The sequence below is a fragment of the Sphaeramia orbicularis genome, chromosome 24 (genome assembly GCF_902148855.1).
Source record: "Sphaeramia orbicularis chromosome 24, fSphaOr1.1, whole genome shotgun sequence".
Taxonomy (NCBI): Eukaryota; Metazoa; Chordata; class Actinopteri; order Kurtiformes; family Apogonidae; genus Sphaeramia; species Sphaeramia orbicularis.
Genome location: NC_043979.1, coordinates 17,902,155 through 17,920,700, shown reverse-complemented (window position 1 = coordinate 17,920,700; position 18,546 = coordinate 17,902,155). Strand labels below are relative to the sequence as shown.

At 38.8% G+C, this 18,546-nt stretch overlaps 2 protein-coding genes across 2 annotated transcripts; one reads left to right on the top strand and one right to left on the bottom strand.

The window, feature by feature from the left end:
* Positions 1 to 2,092: 2,092 nt before the first annotated feature.
* trmt6 (tRNA methyltransferase 6 non-catalytic subunit) lies at positions 2,093 to 13,381 on the top strand. Its single transcript, XM_030128467.1, has 12 exons — positions 2,093 to 2,382; positions 2,566 to 2,696; positions 3,455 to 3,564; positions 5,723 to 5,814; positions 5,907 to 5,990; positions 6,120 to 6,244; positions 6,406 to 6,576; positions 6,824 to 6,981; positions 8,630 to 8,715; positions 9,366 to 9,468; positions 9,777 to 9,863; positions 12,789 to 13,381. Exons 1-12 carry the CDS (start codon positions 2,276 to 2,278, stop codon positions 12,948 to 12,950), a joined length of 1,416 nt encoding a protein of 471 aa, XP_029984327.1. The 5' UTR covers positions 2,093 to 2,275; the 3' UTR covers positions 12,951 to 13,381.
* Positions 13,382 to 13,668: 287 nt separating this feature from the next.
* chgb (chromogranin B) lies at positions 13,669 to 18,002 on the bottom strand. Its single transcript, XM_030128466.1, has 7 exons — positions 17,844 to 18,002; positions 17,650 to 17,696; positions 17,450 to 17,540; positions 15,282 to 17,040; positions 15,022 to 15,115; positions 14,761 to 14,871; positions 13,669 to 13,879 (listed from the first exon to the last, which is right to left on the bottom strand). The coding sequence occupies exons 1-7, from the start codon at positions 17,887 to 17,889 to the stop codon at positions 13,799 to 13,801; spliced, it is 2,229 nt and encodes a 742-aa protein (XP_029984326.1). The 5' UTR covers positions 17,890 to 18,002; the 3' UTR covers positions 13,669 to 13,798.
* Between the last annotated feature and the right edge of the window lie 544 nt (positions 18,003 to 18,546).

Below are 18,546 nucleotides of genomic sequence, written 5' to 3'. Positions count from 1 at the left end.
TTACTGGTGACAATTATTGCAGTCATCATCGACTATTGTATGAAAAGGTTGGGTGGTCCTTTCATTACTTTATTTGCTCAATAAATCAAAGAATGGGCAAGGTTAAAATGCAATGGATTGTGCAGATAAAGTTAGAGTTATACCTGATAGTACCTTGGCAGTAAACAATGCACATCTGTTACAAATATATTAATCAAGCAATGGGTTCACAAACACATGTGACAATACTTGGCATTTTAAAGTGCAATTATTGATGTATTTTTGCAGTATGCTGCAACTGTCATACGTTTAAAAATACCCTGAAAACATTAACTGCTTTTTATCAACGACCAATACGTACCCTGCATAGGTAGGATTAAGCAGAATAAAATCCAGTTTATTTCATATTTAAAGTGAAATTATCAGAAAAAGTCTAAGAAAATATGAATTTGTGCACATTTCCACCCACTGCTATCATATAAATATTAGGAGCAATAAATATTAGGAGCAGCGATGGTTTCTTTTGAAACGTAATATGTTACAGATTATTATTTGTCCTGTTAAGACTGAGATAAAAATAAATAAATAAATAAATAAATAATTGTTTTAACCCTTTCATGCATAGTGGTCACTACAGTGGACAGCTATTCTACAGCTATTCTCTTGTATATTCATGGATTTTGTTTTAGTTTCATATCAGCCAACACATTGAACACTTATGCATCATCCCATACACTGCAATTGACAGCATTACTGTAACTTTGCTGTTCTTGATAAACCTGATCTAACTTGTTTGAGTGTAAATCAGTTCCTTGTTATTGTTATTAGACTGTAATTAACAACAAAAAGTTTTTCTTTTTTTTTTGGCATATTATCTCCATAAAGTGAGTTATAACAAGCATTAGAATATGTTAAAATGTGAGAAAACATCAGATTAGTAGCATTAAAATGCTTTTATTTCATAGTTTTCACACAGTGTATCAGTAAATACATGTTTCTTTGCTTCAAAAATTAAACACATGGTGTCCAGCTGAATGGACATGTTTGCAACTCCACAAAAAATAGCTTCATAAAAAAAATAAATAAATAAATAAAAAACCAATCGCATTGTTTTTTTAATGCCTAAAGAGGAATAAAAACACTCAGGAAAAAAAAAATCTTGATTAAGGTTCTCATAATTCATGCATAAAAGGGTTAATTGGGTTAATTGTTTTATCTCACCCCTTTATTTTTGCATTGATTTGACAGCATCATGTTACGTTATCCCTGCCCTCTTTATTCCGATTCATTTCATTTATTCGAAGTGTCATGTTTCTGCATTGTTGTACACATCTCTCCTATTGTGTTGCTTCTGTTTTAGTGTTTTTACTTACATCTTGTATCCTGCTGTTGTGCCCTTTACTTGTCTGTCAAAAGCACTTTGTAAACTTTGTTTTTAAAAGGTGCTATATAAATAAAGCTATCATTATTATTATTATTATTATTATTATTATTATTTGATTAATTTTCCTAAAAGCTGTTGTGTTTGTGTGTATTGTTTATTGTCATTTCATTTTTCGATTAGGCCTCATTTTGTTAATTTCATTTATTTTATTGTGTTAATTTTGCTATTTATTTTTGTTAATTTTTGTCATTCATTTATTTTTAATATAATCTTGTCTCATTTTCGAGGTCTATGATGCTTATTCAGAATGTCAAAATGAACAGATAAATAGCATTTTTAAACTTATTTTCGCAAATTATTATTATTATTATTATTATTATTATTATTATTATTTCGCACTGATTGTTAATTGAATAAGTAAAATAATGCGTATGCGTATACATCTCATGATATGATCAAACAGACGCGTTAAGATATTTCGATGAAGAGTATTAATAGTATTGCCTGTCTTTATCCCTGTACTGCTGAATTACACGTGTTTAGCGCCCCCTCCCTTCGGCTGTCTCATTTGATCAAGTCCTCCGCGTTAATCGAATACACTGAAATCGATTTCATACGGAACATCGCACTTCGTTCCTATTGGCTACATTCAACTCATCGAGGTCCATTCAGCCAATCACAGGCGACTACGATGAAGCGATGCCTCTGTGTATCTGGGATCGTCTCGTCATCCTGAGAAGCTAGGGAAATGCAAGCTAACACGTGGGAATAGCAATTTCGCGTATTTTGATGTCATTTCAGGGCGATATAGTGCCTTTCTGAATTGTGCCTTGTCAGCTACAACTCTGTGTATTTCCCTGAAGGATACAGGTTACCTCTGTGCTTATTTTTTAGCTGTTTTTCTGCCTTATTATGGCGGACAACGGGGACGAAGACTGTCAGTACAGAATTAAAGAAGGTGACTACGTTGTGTTGAAAAGAGGAGATATCTACAAAGCTGTACAAATTCAATCCAGAAAGTAAGTAATGCGTTAAATACACACATTTGACTACCTAAACCGCACCCCTGTGTGTAGGGAAGTGTGTTAGACATATGAAATACCTCCCAAATAACCTATATATAGTGTTAGCCTTGTATCTGACTATTAAATCTAAGTATTCTTTAATGCAGTGTCTGATGGTAATCTTGTCTGAACTCACAGGAAGGTGGTATTTGAGAAGCAGTGGTTCTTCCTGGATAATGCAGTGGGACAGCTTTACAGTTCCACCTTTGAGATTGTCTCTGGTGGGATTTTACAGCCACAGAAGCCCAAGAACCTAGAGAGCTCCAGTGGTGAGTTACATGTCTAATACCTCCAATCATACTGTGTGCAGGAGTGTGTCAGTATCTGATATTTTCTTTTCACTTTAACTCAAAGGTGTCAAACTCATGTTAGTTCAGGGGCCACATTCAGCCCATTTTGATCTCCAGTAAAATAATAACAGTGAAAAAAGTAAGATTATATTATGATCAGGTTTATGTCAACAAAGTTTCCTTAAAAATCTGAATAACATGAACAACTGGAATTGTCATAAGAAAAACAAGTGCAATTTTAACAATATTCTGCCTCGGTTTATCGGTTTATCATTTACACATGTGAGTTACAATTGTACAAAACATTTAGTAACAGGCAGAATATTGGTAAAATTGCATTTACTTTTCTTAAGACATTTCTGTTTGTTCATATTTGTTCAGGTTATTCACATTTTTTGTAAACGTATAGTTTGGTAATGTAATTTAACTTTTTACACCAAAAAAACAGAGAAAATTTGGGGTTGTCATTATTTCTAGGTTATTATGATAATATTTTACTGGTTCTGACCCACTTCAAATCTAATTGGACTGTATGTGTCTGTATGTGGAACCTGAAATAAAATGATTTTGACACCATTGATTGTTAATATCTTCAGGGAAATTTTTGCATTTCATAAATTCATCCCATTGGCCAGATTGGACACTGTGGTGGGCCAGATTTGGCCCCCGGGCCGCATGTTTGACACGTGTGCTGTAACTGATCACATTGTGTTTTTTTTTTTTTTTTTTTTTTACAGATGCTAAGGAGGCAGGAACAGACAACAGAAACATTGTAGATGATGGAAAGTCCCAGAAACTGACCAGAGATGACATTGAGACGCTCAAAGAGCAAGGTCTGAAGGGGCAGGTACATCAGTTATCTTGCTATTACATATTTGGATGGGAAAATATGTGTTAAATTTTGTTTTTTTGTCAAAAGGATCTTATTTAATTTTATTTTCTACACATAGCACTATTGTCAGTTAATGTAAGATGTCCTCATGCATGTAATAAAATATTAATATGAAAATACTATAGATTAAGAAACCTCTCTTTGAATTAGAGATTTAGTTTGAAAACGAAAAGAATTTGTGTCTAGTTTTCTCATCTGTGTCAGACTTTATGTCCAAACTGTGTCCAAGTGACTGAAGTCCTTCTCTGAGACACAAATCCTTGTTTTATTTTAGCTGATGAGAATCGGTCTTCTACCAAGAATCACTGTATTCTCTTTCACTTTTGCTTGTTTTGTCATTTTCAAATTTCCACATATCATTTGTACAGCGTCTTCTTTTCCTCTCGGTTGTTCCCTTCAGGGGTTGCCGTAGCGAATCATCTTCCTCCATTTAAGCCTATTCGCTGCATCCTCTTCTCTTACACCAACTACTGTACCTTCATGTCCTCTTTCACTACATTCATAAATATGGTCTTGGGTCCTCTATGGTCTTGGGCTTCCTCTAGACCTCCTTCCTGGCAGTTCTGAACCTCAAAATCCTTCTACCAATATATTCACTATCCCTTCTCTGTACATGTCCAAACCATCTCAGTCTGGCCTCTGACTTTTGCTCCAAAACACCTAACATGTGCTGTTTGTCTGGTGTAATCATTCCTAATCTGATCCATCCTGGTCATTTCCAAAGAGAACCTCAGCATCTTAACCTCTGCTACCTCCAACTCTGCCTCCTGTCTTTTTCTCATCATTTGTACAGTGTAAGAAAATGCAAAACATCATCCAGTTGATGATGGATGAAGATGATTTCTTCAAAGAGACAAAATAATAACTATTCGAAATTTATTCCCAACATTTGCTTTTGGCATTATCACAGTCTAAATGCACAAGACGATATGAACTTTTAGCATTAGCAGTATTTAGCATTTTTTATTATTCATCTTAGAATGAATGGGCCTGGAGCCTGGTCCCATAGTTCCATCAAAGTATGAGAGATGGCTCGTACATTGTTGGGTTTGAACTCTTCATGAGGCTAGAATAAGACTCGTGTACCTACCCCATGTACTAAAACATATAATATAACAGGGCAGAGACTTGTTCGTGTTCCATATATTATCTATGTAAAGATTAAGTTTGAGACCTTTACAAATATTTGATTTGATCTAGTGATTTATTCCGAACATGCAATGAAATTTAACATATATGCACTTGCAAAATATACATTATAATACAAATATCAAGAATCATAACAATCTTAGTCAGAAGAAAAGCACAATAATTCCATTTACATGCCTGAAAAGGTGTGGGAAGAAGTATAATTTATTTAATCCCACCCCCTCTCCCTACAATATTATTAATAATATATGTCCCTCTTCCTTTTACATTACTCTTCTATATTTATATATCTATTCACACACACGCAAACACATATACACACACACTCATTCGTCCATATACACATATATACGTTTATACATATACACACATACAAATATACATATAGTCTTTTACCAATGCCTTTCTTAGTTGTGCTAGCTAATAAATAAACAAATAATAACTAACTCAAGGAAGGAAATATATACATAAACAACAGTGAACATATGGTGACAATTAATAACCCTCTTCCCTATATCTTGTGAAAAACATGTTCTTATAAGTGTTTTTGAATTATCTTATGTTTGAACATTCCTTGTGCTCCTCCCTCAATCTATTCCAGACTTTAACACCACATACAGATATGCTAAAACTTTTCCTAGTAGTGCGCACCCTTCTGAATTTTGAAATGAAATCTATCCCTTAAATTATAACTCCCTTCCCTTTCAGTGAATAATTTCTGTATGTTTCCTGGTAGTAGATTATTTTTGGCTTTGAATATGATTTGTGTTGTTTGTAGTTCTATGATGTCTTTGAGTTTTAGTAACTTTGACTCTAAAAATAATGCATTTGTGTGATCTGTATAACCTGCCTTGTGAATGATCCTTACTGCTTTCTTTTGTAGAATGATTAGTGGATGGATTGTACTGTTGTAGTTATTGTAGTTATTGCCCCAAACCTCTGCATATGTGTATGTATTTCACAGGAGATCATCAAGCAGCTTATAGAGAACAGCTCAACATTCAGAGATAAAACTGAATATGCACAGGACAAGTACATCAAGAAGAAAAAGAAGAAGTGAGTCACTTGATATGATACATTTCAAGATCTGTTTCAGACTTGTAATGCTGTTATGAGTATCACCAGTTGATCCCATTTTGGTTTTACAGGTATGAAAACAGTGTGACAATTCTAAAACCGTCCTGTCGCATCCTGGCTATGATGTACCATGGCAGAGAACCAGGAAAGATCTGGTGAGTCAGCATGTGGGTTGTTTATTTTATTTATTTTTTTGTTTTTGTTTTTTTTTTAGAATGTTTGTGAATGTTGTTTAATTAAACCAGAACAGATAAATGTTTAATGTGTGTTTCTGTCTGATGCAGCCACCTGCGGTACGACACACTCGCACAGATGTTGACACTGGCAAACATTCACGCCGGCAGCAAAGTTTTGGTGTTCGAAACTTGCGCAGGGCTCGTACTGGGGTCTGTGATGGAGAGAATGGGGGGTACGTTAATCTTCTGAACTTGATTTTTTTTTTAAAGATGTTTTAGAAAGTATTCAAGCTTTTTCACAGATTTCAGATGACAGATTTTAATTGTGAGCTTCCCCATTGAAGGCTTTCCCTCTGACCTTTGTATAATTATCTCTCTTTTCCGCCTCATCCAGGCTATGGCTCAGTGATCCAAATGTACCCAGGAGGCGGCCCAGTCCGGGCGGGTGTGGAGAGCTTTGGCTTTCCTTCACATTTTCACGATATGCTGCATGAGTTTCCCATCTGCCATGTCAATGCTCTGCTGGCAGGCACCCTGGACACCACTGCCAAAGACCCTAGTGCTGGTAGGACCTTTGGAAAACTGTCCAAGATGCTTCTATACTTGTTAATAGATGACTCAGAGTAGTTATATAGTAATGCTAAACCCAAACAAAACCAAATATTTACAGCAGCACAAGGATTTGTATATGATCCTCTGTCTTATTTGGTTAATCACTAAAAAGATTAAGTAGATTTTCAATTCACAATTGCAAATTCTCTGTGTAAATGTTCTTTGCTGTTCTGACACACACTATCCCTCCAACATTACAGATGAAAAGCAAACCAACAGCACTGCAGAGGAGGAGCAAATTCAGCCTGAGGCCGAACAGCAAGACAGTCCAGAGCAACAGAGCATGGAGACCAACAGTGGTGAGGCTGCCGGACCGGACCAGGAGAAAATAGAGAGGGAGAAACGTAAAGAAGCCAAAGTACGTCCACACACACTGACTCTGCATCTGCATGAAATAACAAAGCATTGAATAGTTTTTGTTACCCCTCAGCCAACTTCTGGCCGAAGGGGTATTGTAATCGTTTTGTCGTCTGTCCATCCGTCTGTCTGTCCAGCTGTCCATTCAATGACATAATCTCATTATCTGAAGAATGCATTGAGATATCTGCACCAAATTTATGCTGTGGATGCATCTTAGCATGAAGCGGAAGCCTATTGAAAATAGGTGACCATGACCTACTTTTTCAAGGTCAAATGGCCTTGTGCGGTTAAAATTTTTGAGTACTTTCAAATATAAATATGAATGTAATAAGTTTTGCACAAAGACGATCTAATCTAAATTATACACGGGAAAAAATCTAAATCTTACCAAGTGTATTTTTCTCATTTCTAGTCAAAATATCTCATCACACTTAAAATAAGACATAATCACCTGAAGAGTAACTTTTCAGTGAGATATAAGAACTTATTTTAGGACAATAGATCTTGAAAATCTTATTTCAAGAAATCTTACCAAGATAATTTTCACTTGTTCCATTGGCAGATTTTTTTGCTTCAGTCAATTGTCTAATGTCTAAAAATAAGTTCTTATATCTCACTGAAAAGTAAATCTTTAGGTGATTATGTCTTATTTTACGTGTGATGAGATATTTTGACTAGAAATGAGAAAAATACACTTGGTAAGATTTTGATTTTCACAGTGTAGGGCAGTGACTTTCAACAGAATCTTACACTATATTTGACTGAGGGGTATTTAAAATGCACAGCACGTTATGTTGTTTTTTTAAGGTTGTTTTTTGCACTTGCTTTGGTTTAAGGGCACTGTCTGGACTTTTTGAATTTACCATTTGATTGAAACCAACTTTTACATATGTCTGTCCTCTTCTGGGCTTCAGCTCAACCAAAAAGAGCAGTCTCAGTTCAGATGAAACTGAGCCATAGTTCAGTACATGTACAGTATGAAGACATGATTTGGATCATTTGAACTTTTGAACTGGTATGTGCACATGTTATCCTCTCTAATGGAAGATTTTTAATTTAACAATGTGCAGATGTCAGATACACAGTGACAGTGATGACATGATGTATGAGTTTGCTACTAAAACTACAGTGTGAAAGTGAAACTAAGAAAAATGACTACATCCTGTGTTCAAAAACCTGAGCCTTGGCTTGAATTTTCAGGTGTGAAAATGCCCTCATTTTTCATGAACTGTATTACCCCTGCTCTGTGTAAACCTGATTTTTACATAATTTAACAAGAGTAAGGTTGTAGTAAGATAAACAGGCTAATTTCCACCAGATAGAAAGTCCCACTTTTTTGACAATTGCACAGAAGGAAATACTAAAATTGAGTCTGGGCAAACTGGTTAGTGTTGTTTTTCATTTGAGGTTAAAAGTTCAAGCACAGAGAACATCTTTATTGTGCGACTGTCTCATTTTGGCTTCTGTGAACCCTTTTACAGCCACAACCTGAAACCTATCAGCCTCACGATAGAATCCACCCTTGTATAAAAAGTTTGCTGTTCTTCGATTTCTGTTTCAGTATTGTATTACTGTTCATATCTCTGCACTTTGGAAGTAAATAAAGGCTGGGGGCTCCACTCTATATATGTTTTTTTTTTTTTTAGGCTCAGGAAAAAAAGATGAAGCTGGACGAGAAGCGGAAGAAGCTGGCCGCCGCCACTGTGCTGCTGGAAGGCAGAAACGCCGACGGGTGGGTGTCAGCATTAGTCTGTGCTCCCCTTTCTGCTCCCCTCAGCACCAGCCTCCTTCTTTTCTCCACCACCTCTGTGATATTGGCTCCGAATTGTGAACAACAGCAATTAAAATTTGATGAATGATTAATTAAAGTATTCTCTCTAGCCATTACCGTTATGTATATACATAAAAGTCAGGCTAAATCACCTGCCTTCATCTGCGTTCACACACAATGATAAGCAGCTTCTGCCCTTACAAGGTGAACAAAGTGATTGCTTTGCAGTTTCCTGTCACATAAAATGAAGAACTTGCTTTATAGCCATTTTCTGATTGATGGATGAAGTCCTGCATCACCCGAGCCAGAGATATTTATTGACTTTCCTCTCCATGGTAGCAGCTATATCATAAAGAACAGTACAGAACACAATTTCCCAGTCTTCCCTATATCACCCCCTTTTACTCACTCTCATCCAGCTTCATAAAACATGAAATTAATGACAATTGGTGCTAAATCTGTAAGCTTTACAGTCATAACTCACACTGCATTGATAAACTAAATCACAATATTGCCTACAGGGCATTTCTAATAAAAATAAAGTGTACCGTTTACTGTGTATTTCATGTCTGACAGGTTTGCTTGATCATCTGTTTGTATCTCACGTGCAGGTTGGTTATCGCCAGTCGTTTTCAGCCGTGTCCAGTCCTAATGGGCCTGATCAAGTTCCTCGCCCCCTCCAGGCCTTTTGTAGTGTACTCCCAATACAAAGAGGTAACATTGTGTTTTACACCAACCATAACTATACTATTGATGCCTTGCTGAATGAGTATAATTACTAATCTAAGAAGGATTTCTCATTAGCTGTCACCCCACACTGGCTTTTATTGCTTAAGGCTCCATTGGGAAATGTCCTTATTACAGTACAGAAGTGGCCATCCCTGTCACCAGCAGGGACTCGCACCACCTATCACGTTCCCCTCGGTTATTACCTGCAGTGTGCTTGTGTTGCTAAAAAGATTATACTCATGTGGATGTGGGCTCTGCAGTCCTTCTCTTAACGCTTCATCTCATCTCTGCAGCCTCTTATTGAGTGTTACACGAAACTCAAGGAACAAGGAGGTACAGTCAGCCTCAGACTCACAGACACCTGGCTCAGACACTATCAGGTAATTCTTTTAATTATTTATCCACAGCCATGTGCCTAATGCTGTAACTTGTGTCTCTTTATATATTGAGGGCAACAGCTGCCAACCCTTTTAATTGTCAGCTGTCAATTATTTGCTATATGGAAGAAAAATAGAGAATAATGCTGTTTTCTGCAAACAACAGACCCAGCATCAAAAGATATTTCTCATTTCTAATGATATAAAAGATATAAAGCATCTCCTTTGAGTGGATGAAACCAGTTATTGTGTATTCATGCACACAAGTATCCCAGTTATAACGAGGCTTATCCCGGTTTTGATCATATGGCTTTTACATGGAACAGAGAGGAATCTGGATGCTCATATGTTTATGTAATAAATGCTAGTATCCTATGATGTTTACAACATAACATGTGCACTTTAATCTGACATTTCATTTCATTTAAAGTTACTGTAGCTGTACAGAAGGAGCCCAGTAGGGTATATACCTGACTTGGCACCATTAAATGACAGCATCACGTGGATTTGTCTCACTGGTATTTATCTACTGTCAGCAATGGGAGGTGGGTTCAACAGGTCAACATGTCCTTCAGCTGGTATTCTGTCACTGTCACCACGTAGGATGAGGAGGAAGATGAAGACGCGCAGCTGTGACTGATGGCAGATGGTTGTCGTGACTGGTTTTAATGTTAATCCACATTGTAATGTTTCAGTTTGTTTTCCACTGCGATCAGACTTGTTGCTCAGTTTGTGTTGTTACAGTTTCATGCACTTGGTTATTTACTGCAGACTTGAAACAATCAGTGTTCTGGTGCTTTTTTTTCCCCATTTCATTTGAAAGACAAACCTCTGTCTCTTCGTCGCTCCTGAAGCGAGATGCTTTCATTGCTGACACCATGTTTGCATTTCTGTTACATCATTTTTCGACTGCACAATAATCTGCAATTGTCAGAAACAAGAGTAGATGTCTACCTGCACCAGTATGCTGGTTACTTTCAGAGTCTCAAAGGGTTTCTCAAAACAAGGATATGGTCTTATCTGTGTTTCTGAAATCATGCTATGATGTTTACATGCACTAACACGCAGGACAAATTTTTTTAAAAAGCCCACAATAACCGGGATACTGATGTGCATATAAACAGTAATTTTTTCTGAATTACTCTAAATGACTTCACAGTTTGTTGTTGGTGTAAACATTTTATAATATAGTACACTGTCTAAGATCTCTCTCTTTCTCACAGATGTTGGATGTTTTGCAGCATCATTTATACACATTTATTACACTCAGGTGATAATTACTGGTCTATGGTAGAGCCGGTTGATCTGCTATTAATGGAAATGGTCCAGTATTACATAAACTGAGGCTGTGGTGCAGGGATTTGTTTTTCCTTTCATTATTCTGGACACATGAAAGTGTTTAGAAGAAATGCCAAATAAATCTGCTCATTCACAAAGAATGCACCAAAATGTCCAAAAATAACTCCTATTTTCAGCAGTAAAAACAGTCCTGTGCAGGTGCAATTTTATTCTGTCACTGGCAGCAAAAGACGTCACACAAACTGCAGATTGAAGCGGACTAACCAAGCACTTTTGGTGCTGATAGAGTCTAAAGTATCACTGCAAGTGGCTTTGAAATAACTCACTAGGCTGCCCTACGATGCAACACAGTTTCCATCATTTCCAATTTTGTTGATAGTACATGATCCCCACTTTTTTTTCTTTTTTTTACTTGACTGTTTTTACTCTGGGTGCAGTGTATAGCACTGTTGCCTCATAGCGAGACGGTCCTGGGTTCGATTCCAACCAGGGATCTTTCTGTGTAGTTTGCATGTTCTCCCCATGTTTGCGTGGGTTCTCTCCAAGTACTCTGGCTTCCTCCCACCATCCAAAGACATACACCGATTGGTTAATTGGTCACCCTAAAATTGCCTGTAGGTGTGAATGTGAGAGTGATTGGTTGTTCATCTTTGTATGTCACCCCTGTGATGAACTGGTGAGTCGTCCAGGGTGAACCCCACCTTTGCCTATAGGTAGCTGGGATTGGCTCCAGCACCCCCTGCGACCCTAGTGAGGATAAAGGGCGTACAGAAGATGAATGAATGGTTTTATACTTGTATTTTTTTAATTTTTGACTTTCTTATAACACTGGTCTACAATTTTTTTTTTTTAGAAATTATCTGCTTCAGAGATTAAATGTACTAAATGTTACAGATATTAATAAGATTAACTGGAAAACAAGTGACAAAAGTGCTGGTTTGCTGATGTTTTCAAGGTATTTGATAAATTATTACACACGTATATTGATTTATGTACATTTATACAATAGATTTATAAATGTTCCACCAGATAGAACCTGTAAAGTGAATGTATTGTAATGTGCAGACAGTGTTTTGAAGTAGATGTGGTGGCTCTGATACAAATATTTGCTTTGAGTTAAACCCATTCTCTCGCTAATTCTCGAATTTCATATTTTGACCCAAGACTGTATCTTGGAAACTGTATCCAACCAGCATTTATGACTTAATTTTTCTTTATCAGTGACTCACACATGGTAAAATTTCACTCCTTTTATTCTGGAACCATTTTACTTGTAGACCAGTGTGACTGATGCGTGTATTTTACTTGAGTACCTTACAGAACATAAAACCAAATTTCGTTTTACTGTACAATGGTATTTTGCAATGACAAATGAAGCTAGTTCTGTTATTTTCAGGAAAAAAGTTTTCTGTTGTGGCTCATATCTTTTCTCATCATAGTATCTTTGTCAGCATATTTTTGCTCTTTTTTTTTTTTTTTTTCAACCAAAGTCCAGCACACAAATAATTTTCCAGTAGAGAAAACCCTGCCTGCTTCATCTGGATAAAAACTCTTTTGCCCTCATGACCCCAAAGTGGTGTTGGTGTTACATTAATGTCTCATGACTGTATCTCTGTGCTGTGTCTTCAGGTTTTGCCTAACAGGACGCATCCCGTGCTGCTGATGAGCGGGGGTGGGGGCTACCTCCTTTCAGGGACAACAGTTGCCGCGGACCGCTCCAAACCTGCAGGCTCGCAAAGAGCTGAGGAGCCAGCACCAAAGAGACTGAAAATGACAGACACAGTGGAATAAGCAAACACACTTCCTCCGTGGGGCACGTTACCACTGGCCTGTAGGGATTTCCCCCAGCACCGACTTCCCTCTGCGCTGAACTGATCTGACACATGTGAAATAAGGAAGACAGAGTGTCTGGTTTGCGTTCGTCAAAACACTTTGTCCAGTCTTGTGTGTTTAGATCAGTGTAGATGCAGTCATAATGCAGAGGGTTCAGGCTGTGTGAGCTCAGTGTGTTTTATGTAAGGAGCTGCTGAAATCATCTTATGTTAGTAAGAATAAGTGAAAGATTCATGTCTTGTACCTTTAAAACCAGGTGTTAAAACATTTTTTGTTTGCCAGCTTCAAGGTAATAACTTTATTTGGTTATTTCTTTGCAGAAAGTGCCATTTGTGAAATGAGCCAGTCACTAAAGCAGCTTCAATATCTATTAAAAAAGACATCTGAGAGGAATGTGGGTTTTTTTTTTAATATAAACACCAAGAAGAAATAATATGAGACTTATTTCTTTGGTCCCAGAATAACTCTTTTTATTGAGTGCAGACTGAACAAACTATTGAGAAGTCAAGTATTTGAATAATTAGTCTTATATTACATGTCATATATTCATATTTTCTGTTTCTATGTAGTATAAACATCAACATCATTCCCATGCTGATTAATTTCATACATCAAAATATCACAAATACGTTGATAAACAAGATGAAGATCAAATGTTTTTGGCAAGGCTTCAGGCTTTTTTTGTTTTTCTTTTTTTGTTTTTTTGTTTTTTTACACTGTAAGCACACATTTGGTAGAGTTACAACAAGACAGCATCTTGTATTCACAGAGAGATGGCATCATTTTGAGTTTCTGCCTTTTGAAGTTTATTCACTGTTGTCATGCAACTTGGCAGCTATTTTCTGCAACTCCATGTCCATCGCTGCTAGATTTTCCAGCTCTTTTTCCTGAAATAAAAGGAATATTTAGATGTCAGCAAGTAAATACATGCAACTGTTAACACATCTGAAAATGAATGTTTTTGACAATGAATGACAGAAAATATTACACACATTACATAAATACATTTGGATAAAGAGGCTTAGTTTGCTAGTGCTTCTTCTGACATTTGTGTAAAATGCTTATCTGGTTATTTTAGTTAAAACATTCTTATCACTAGAGTTTAGTGCCTTATGACTAAAATCAGTTTGTTTTATTGTGACTTCAGGAGGGTACAATCATTGGGTTCTTGGTGGGATTACTGCAGCGTTCATAAAACCCTATTTATTTCAGCCCTATATGTGTTTTGTACTTGAAGTAGAAATCACTGGCCGTGAATGTACCGGTCACAAGACACAGTTTCTGATGTGCATTTGTGCAGATGCATATTCACTGATGCTCGGTGGTTCTGAAGGCTAAACCCTAACATGTCCACATAGACTGGAGATTTCCATAATGAGCATGGTTCCTTCTTTTTGCCCTTCAGTGAAACTGGTAATGTGCTTCGTGGATTTATTAGGTCAAATGAATAAATGGAGGGAAATTTGTTTATGTACTGAAGGACATATGTGTGTATGTCATGGAACACATGTTAATAGAAGTCTGGAAACCTGTAAATGGATTCTTGTACTTGAAACGTGCATTCATAGTTAAATGAATCATCTCTGGTTGCTAAGTAGTAGTGAGATTGTATGTTTCATTATGTTCTGGAGTAACAGTGATTCTATTATAGGCCCTGCTACAGTGGTCTTGTTAAAGGTTTAATAAAGCAAACATGACCGCTAGTATGCCCGTGTATCAGTTGTAAAAGTTAGGGGGGGAGTTTGCATTTAATAAAAGCCGTTATTACCTCCTGCGGGGTAAATGTTCTCTGGTGCGTGCTCATTTTCTCCTCATCTTGATTAGAATGGTTGGCGAGTTGGTTTATCTTATAAGTCAGCAACTTGGCGAGCTCCTCCATCTACATAAACAAGTCAAAAACAGATGGAAGTAGAAAAATGACAGATCTGATTTAGTCTGAACTAATAAACAAGAATCTCACATGTTAAAAAGGAACTCCTGAGCATGAAAAGTTCCCCAAGAACTAATTCCAGTGAAACTTGTTAAATACCTTGTTAGAAGCTGCAGCATCTGAGCTCCTCTTATACCAAGCGGGATGGTAGTAACCTCGGTAGATCCAGGGATTACGCTTCTCTGCCAGATACCTGTAAAACACAGCCTATTAGAAGCAAGTCCTTGAGGCTTTATTCATTTCTTCTGCAAAAGTTAACCTCATTCCTTTCTGATTGGTGTCTTATATTACTGAACTCTTAAAGGTTTTTTTTTGCTCCACATGCCAGACTGAAGGATTAGAAAGTACTGGAATAGTACCTCAAAGCTTCATTCCTGTCCTTTTCCGCCTCTTCGTTTTCGTCTGATTCACCCTTGTGCTCTTCTTCTTCAGATCCTCCGTCCCGCTTGTGGTATTTCTTTTTGTGGTGGTATCTGTGTGTTGGTTTCCATATACGCTTTTCTATTTCTTCCTCTTCTTTACCCTGTCGTTTGTCCACACCCCAGTACTCTTGGCTGCGTTCCCCATCCGGAGCTTCTCTTTCGTCTTCTGATAGCTCCTCATCACGTTTGTGTCTCCTCTGGTGGTACCTCCCAGCCCTCCAGTCTCTCTTTTCCCGTCCAGTGTCAAAATCCCAGTACTCTTGGCTGCGTTCTTCATCGGGTTCATCCCTTGTTTCCTCTGATAGCTCCTCATCACGTTTGTGTCTCCTCTGGTGGTACCTCCCAGCCCTCCAGTCTCTCTTTTCTCTCCCAGTGTCAAAGTCCCAGTACTCTTGGCTGCGTTCTTCATCGGGTTCATCCCTTGTTTCCTCTGATAGCTCCTCATCACGTTTGTGTCTCCTCTGGTGGTACCTCCCGGCCCTCCAGTCTCTCTTTTCCCGTCCAGTGTCAAAATCCCAGTACTCTTGGCTGCGTTCTTCATCGGGTTCATCCCTGGTTTCCTCTGACAGTTCTTCATCACGTTTGTGTCTCCTCTGATGGTGTCTTCCAGCCCTCCAGTCTCTCTTTTCCCGTCCAGTGTCGAAGTCCCAGTACTCTTGGCTGCGTTCTTCATCGGGTTCATCCCTGGTTTCCTCTGACAGTTCTTCATCACGTTTGTGTCTCCTCTGATGGTGTCTTCCAGCCCTCCAGTCTCTCTTTTCCCGTCCAGTGTCAAAGTCCCAGTACTCTTGGCTGCGTTCTTCATCGGGTTCATCCCTGGTTTCCTCTGACAGTTCTTCGTCACGTTTGTGTCTCCTCTGGTGGTACCTCCCAGCCCTCCAGTCTCTCTTATCTCTTCCAGTGTCAAAATCCCAGTACTCTTGGCTGCGCTCTTCATCCGGTTCCTCCCTGGCTTCCTCTGACAGTTCTTCATCACGTTTGTGTCTCCTCTGGTGGAACCTCCCAGGCTTCCAGTTCCTTTTGTCTCTCTCATCATCCAGACCCCAAGATTCCTGGCTACGCTCTTCATCTTCATTCTCTGATGGTTCATCGCCACGTTTGCGGAGCCGTTTCTTGTGGTGGTAGCGATGTGTTGGTTTCCATATGCGCTTGGATCTCTCCTCTTCATCTTCATTTCCATGCCTTTTATCTACATCCCAAGACTCTTGGCTACGTTCTTCTTCTGGCTCGTCCCTCTCTTCACCTAACCCTTCCTCATCCCGTTTATGTTTTCTTTGGTGGAATCTGCCAGGCCTCCAGTTCCTCTTCTCTCTGTCCTCTCCTTCTACCTCAGATCTCTTCTCATCCAACCCCCAGCTCTCCTGACTGCGCTCGTTGTCCTCTTCATCTTCTTCACCTCGTTTGTACTTCCTTTGGTGGTATCTGCCAGGCCTCCAGCCGCTCCTCTTCTCCCGCTCTTCCTCTACTTCCTCCTCACCACCGTGTCTCTTCTCCTTCTCGTCGCCTAGACTCCAGGATTCCTGGCTGCGCTCGTCTTCTGGAGTTTCCCTCTTTGCCTCCACTGTTTTCAGAAGGGCCTCAATGTCCGCTACGTCTGCTCCTTTTCCCTCAGGTTCCTCGGCGTGACCTTTGATCACCTCCTCATGAGTTACTGTCCCTTCTGCATTCTTCTTGTCCAGTGGGGCATGTTTAACCCCTGTGACAGAAGAAAAGAAAGATCTTAAGAGCTGTAGCAATCCATTTTGAACATGCTTTAAGGACATTATGATGGATTAGTTATTTAATTTTCACCTTTAAGCCATTTAGATTATTTTCTACATTTTCTGCATGACTGCTTTGATGCAGCAGCATCTCCATGCAAGATATAGAGACCTGACAATATTCCTATCTGAAAAAGTGGCAAGAAAACTCCACATGCTCCACTTGTTTTATTTCCAGCTGACCTCCAAGACAATCAATGCATCATTTCTCCATCTCAGAGACCTAACAGTTAAAGGCTATTGCAGCAGCAATGCAACAAACTATGCCAGCTCTTAAGCGGCTTGCCTATTTAAGTATCTGACAAATTTACTGCTAAATCCTAATGGAAAAACGATGTTACAAACCGGGTTGGAGAAGGTCTTTGCAGTCCTCATCTAGCTGAGAGTCCGGTTTGGAGAGAGCTTTAGACAGGACCTCAACCAAGCATCGTGCAACCTGCAGCATTGAGCAGAACAACACATTAAAAAAGCACAAAACTAATGAATATTGAGCGGTTTGATGTTTTACAATTGGTGCATTATGGGGTTCTGTTCCGTAAGCATACCACGTCTTCTCTCTGTCCTTCTTTTCCGACTGGAAGCGCTAGATTTTCTGCAAAAAAAAGTAAAATCAGAAACGTGTGATTGTTCAGAGGAAAACGTATTGTGTGAATTGTCAGTGTCTCTGTCCGTGGTCCTGAACTGAGCGCACTAACTTCATGCGCTCTGCAATAACACTTCACTTTTCTCAGACACCTACCTGCAAGCAGAGCCACGATCGCCACGACGGCGAAGAGAAGTCTCATGTTGGCGAGATATATCCAACAAAAGACGAAAAACACCAACTCCTGTCCGTCCGGAGCGGGCGACAGGAGTGAGCTGCGCTGACCGTGCGCCTGCTGCTCTGAAGGCTGGAGCAGAGGAGCGCCTCAAATAAGGCGAGGAGTGGGCTGGGAACGCGTGGGAGGAAGGCTTTAGGCTCTGTTAATGTCATGACTCATTAGACCTGCGAAGAGAGTGGAAATTGCAAATTTGGATATTCGATGCATGCCCCGGTGTCGATTTTTTGGAAAGCCTTTTAATAATGCGGTTAGTGTCACGGTTCATTCGGGTGGACAAGCTGCAGAGATTTACCAAAGACTGCAATTAAAAGCATCGTGTCGGTGATTTAATGTCATGGAGGTGCCTTCAGGGGGGTGGACACAACATCACGAAGATGCGTGCACTCCTTTGTAAGCAGATCCAATGGGTCTGCAGCACTGTGGAGATTTAGTGTTTATGTGAATTTTTAGTACACCATAGAGAAGTTTCACCCTGTACTCTGCCGTTTGAAGAGAATATAAACTGCCTCATCAATCAAACAAACAGAAAACCCCAGTGTTTTAGCCCAGGTCTGACTATTCTTTTGAAGTATCATAAGACTGCGGATATGTTTATGATATTATGCCTTGTAGTTTACGGAC

Bases quoted from the DNA above. Each gene is read 5' to 3' on its own strand.
- trmt6 (XM_030128467.1), top strand. From the start codon at position 2,276: ATGGCGGACAACGGGGACGAAGACTGTCAGTACAGAATTAAAGAAGGT. The intron at 2,383-2,565 runs GTAAGTAATGCG...CTGAACTCACAG, and splicing joins GTACAAATTCAATCCAGAAA to GAAGGTGGTATTTGAGAAGC. The intron at 9,864-12,788 runs GTAATTCTTTTA...CTGTGTCTTCAG, and splicing joins CCTGGCTCAGACACTATCAG to GTTTTGCCTAACAGGACGCA.
- chgb (XM_030128466.1), bottom strand. From the start codon at position 17,889: ATGAGACTTCTCTTCGCCGTCGTGGCGATCGTGGCTCTGCTTGCAG. The intron at 17,697-17,843 runs GTAGGTGTCTGA...TTTTTTTTGCAG, and splicing joins GATCGTGGCTCTGCTTGCAG to AAAATCTAGCGCTTCCAGTC. The intron at 17,041-17,449 runs GTTTGTAACATC...CTTCTGTCACAG, and splicing joins CAAAGACCTTCTCCAACCCG to GGGTTAAACATGCCCCACTG.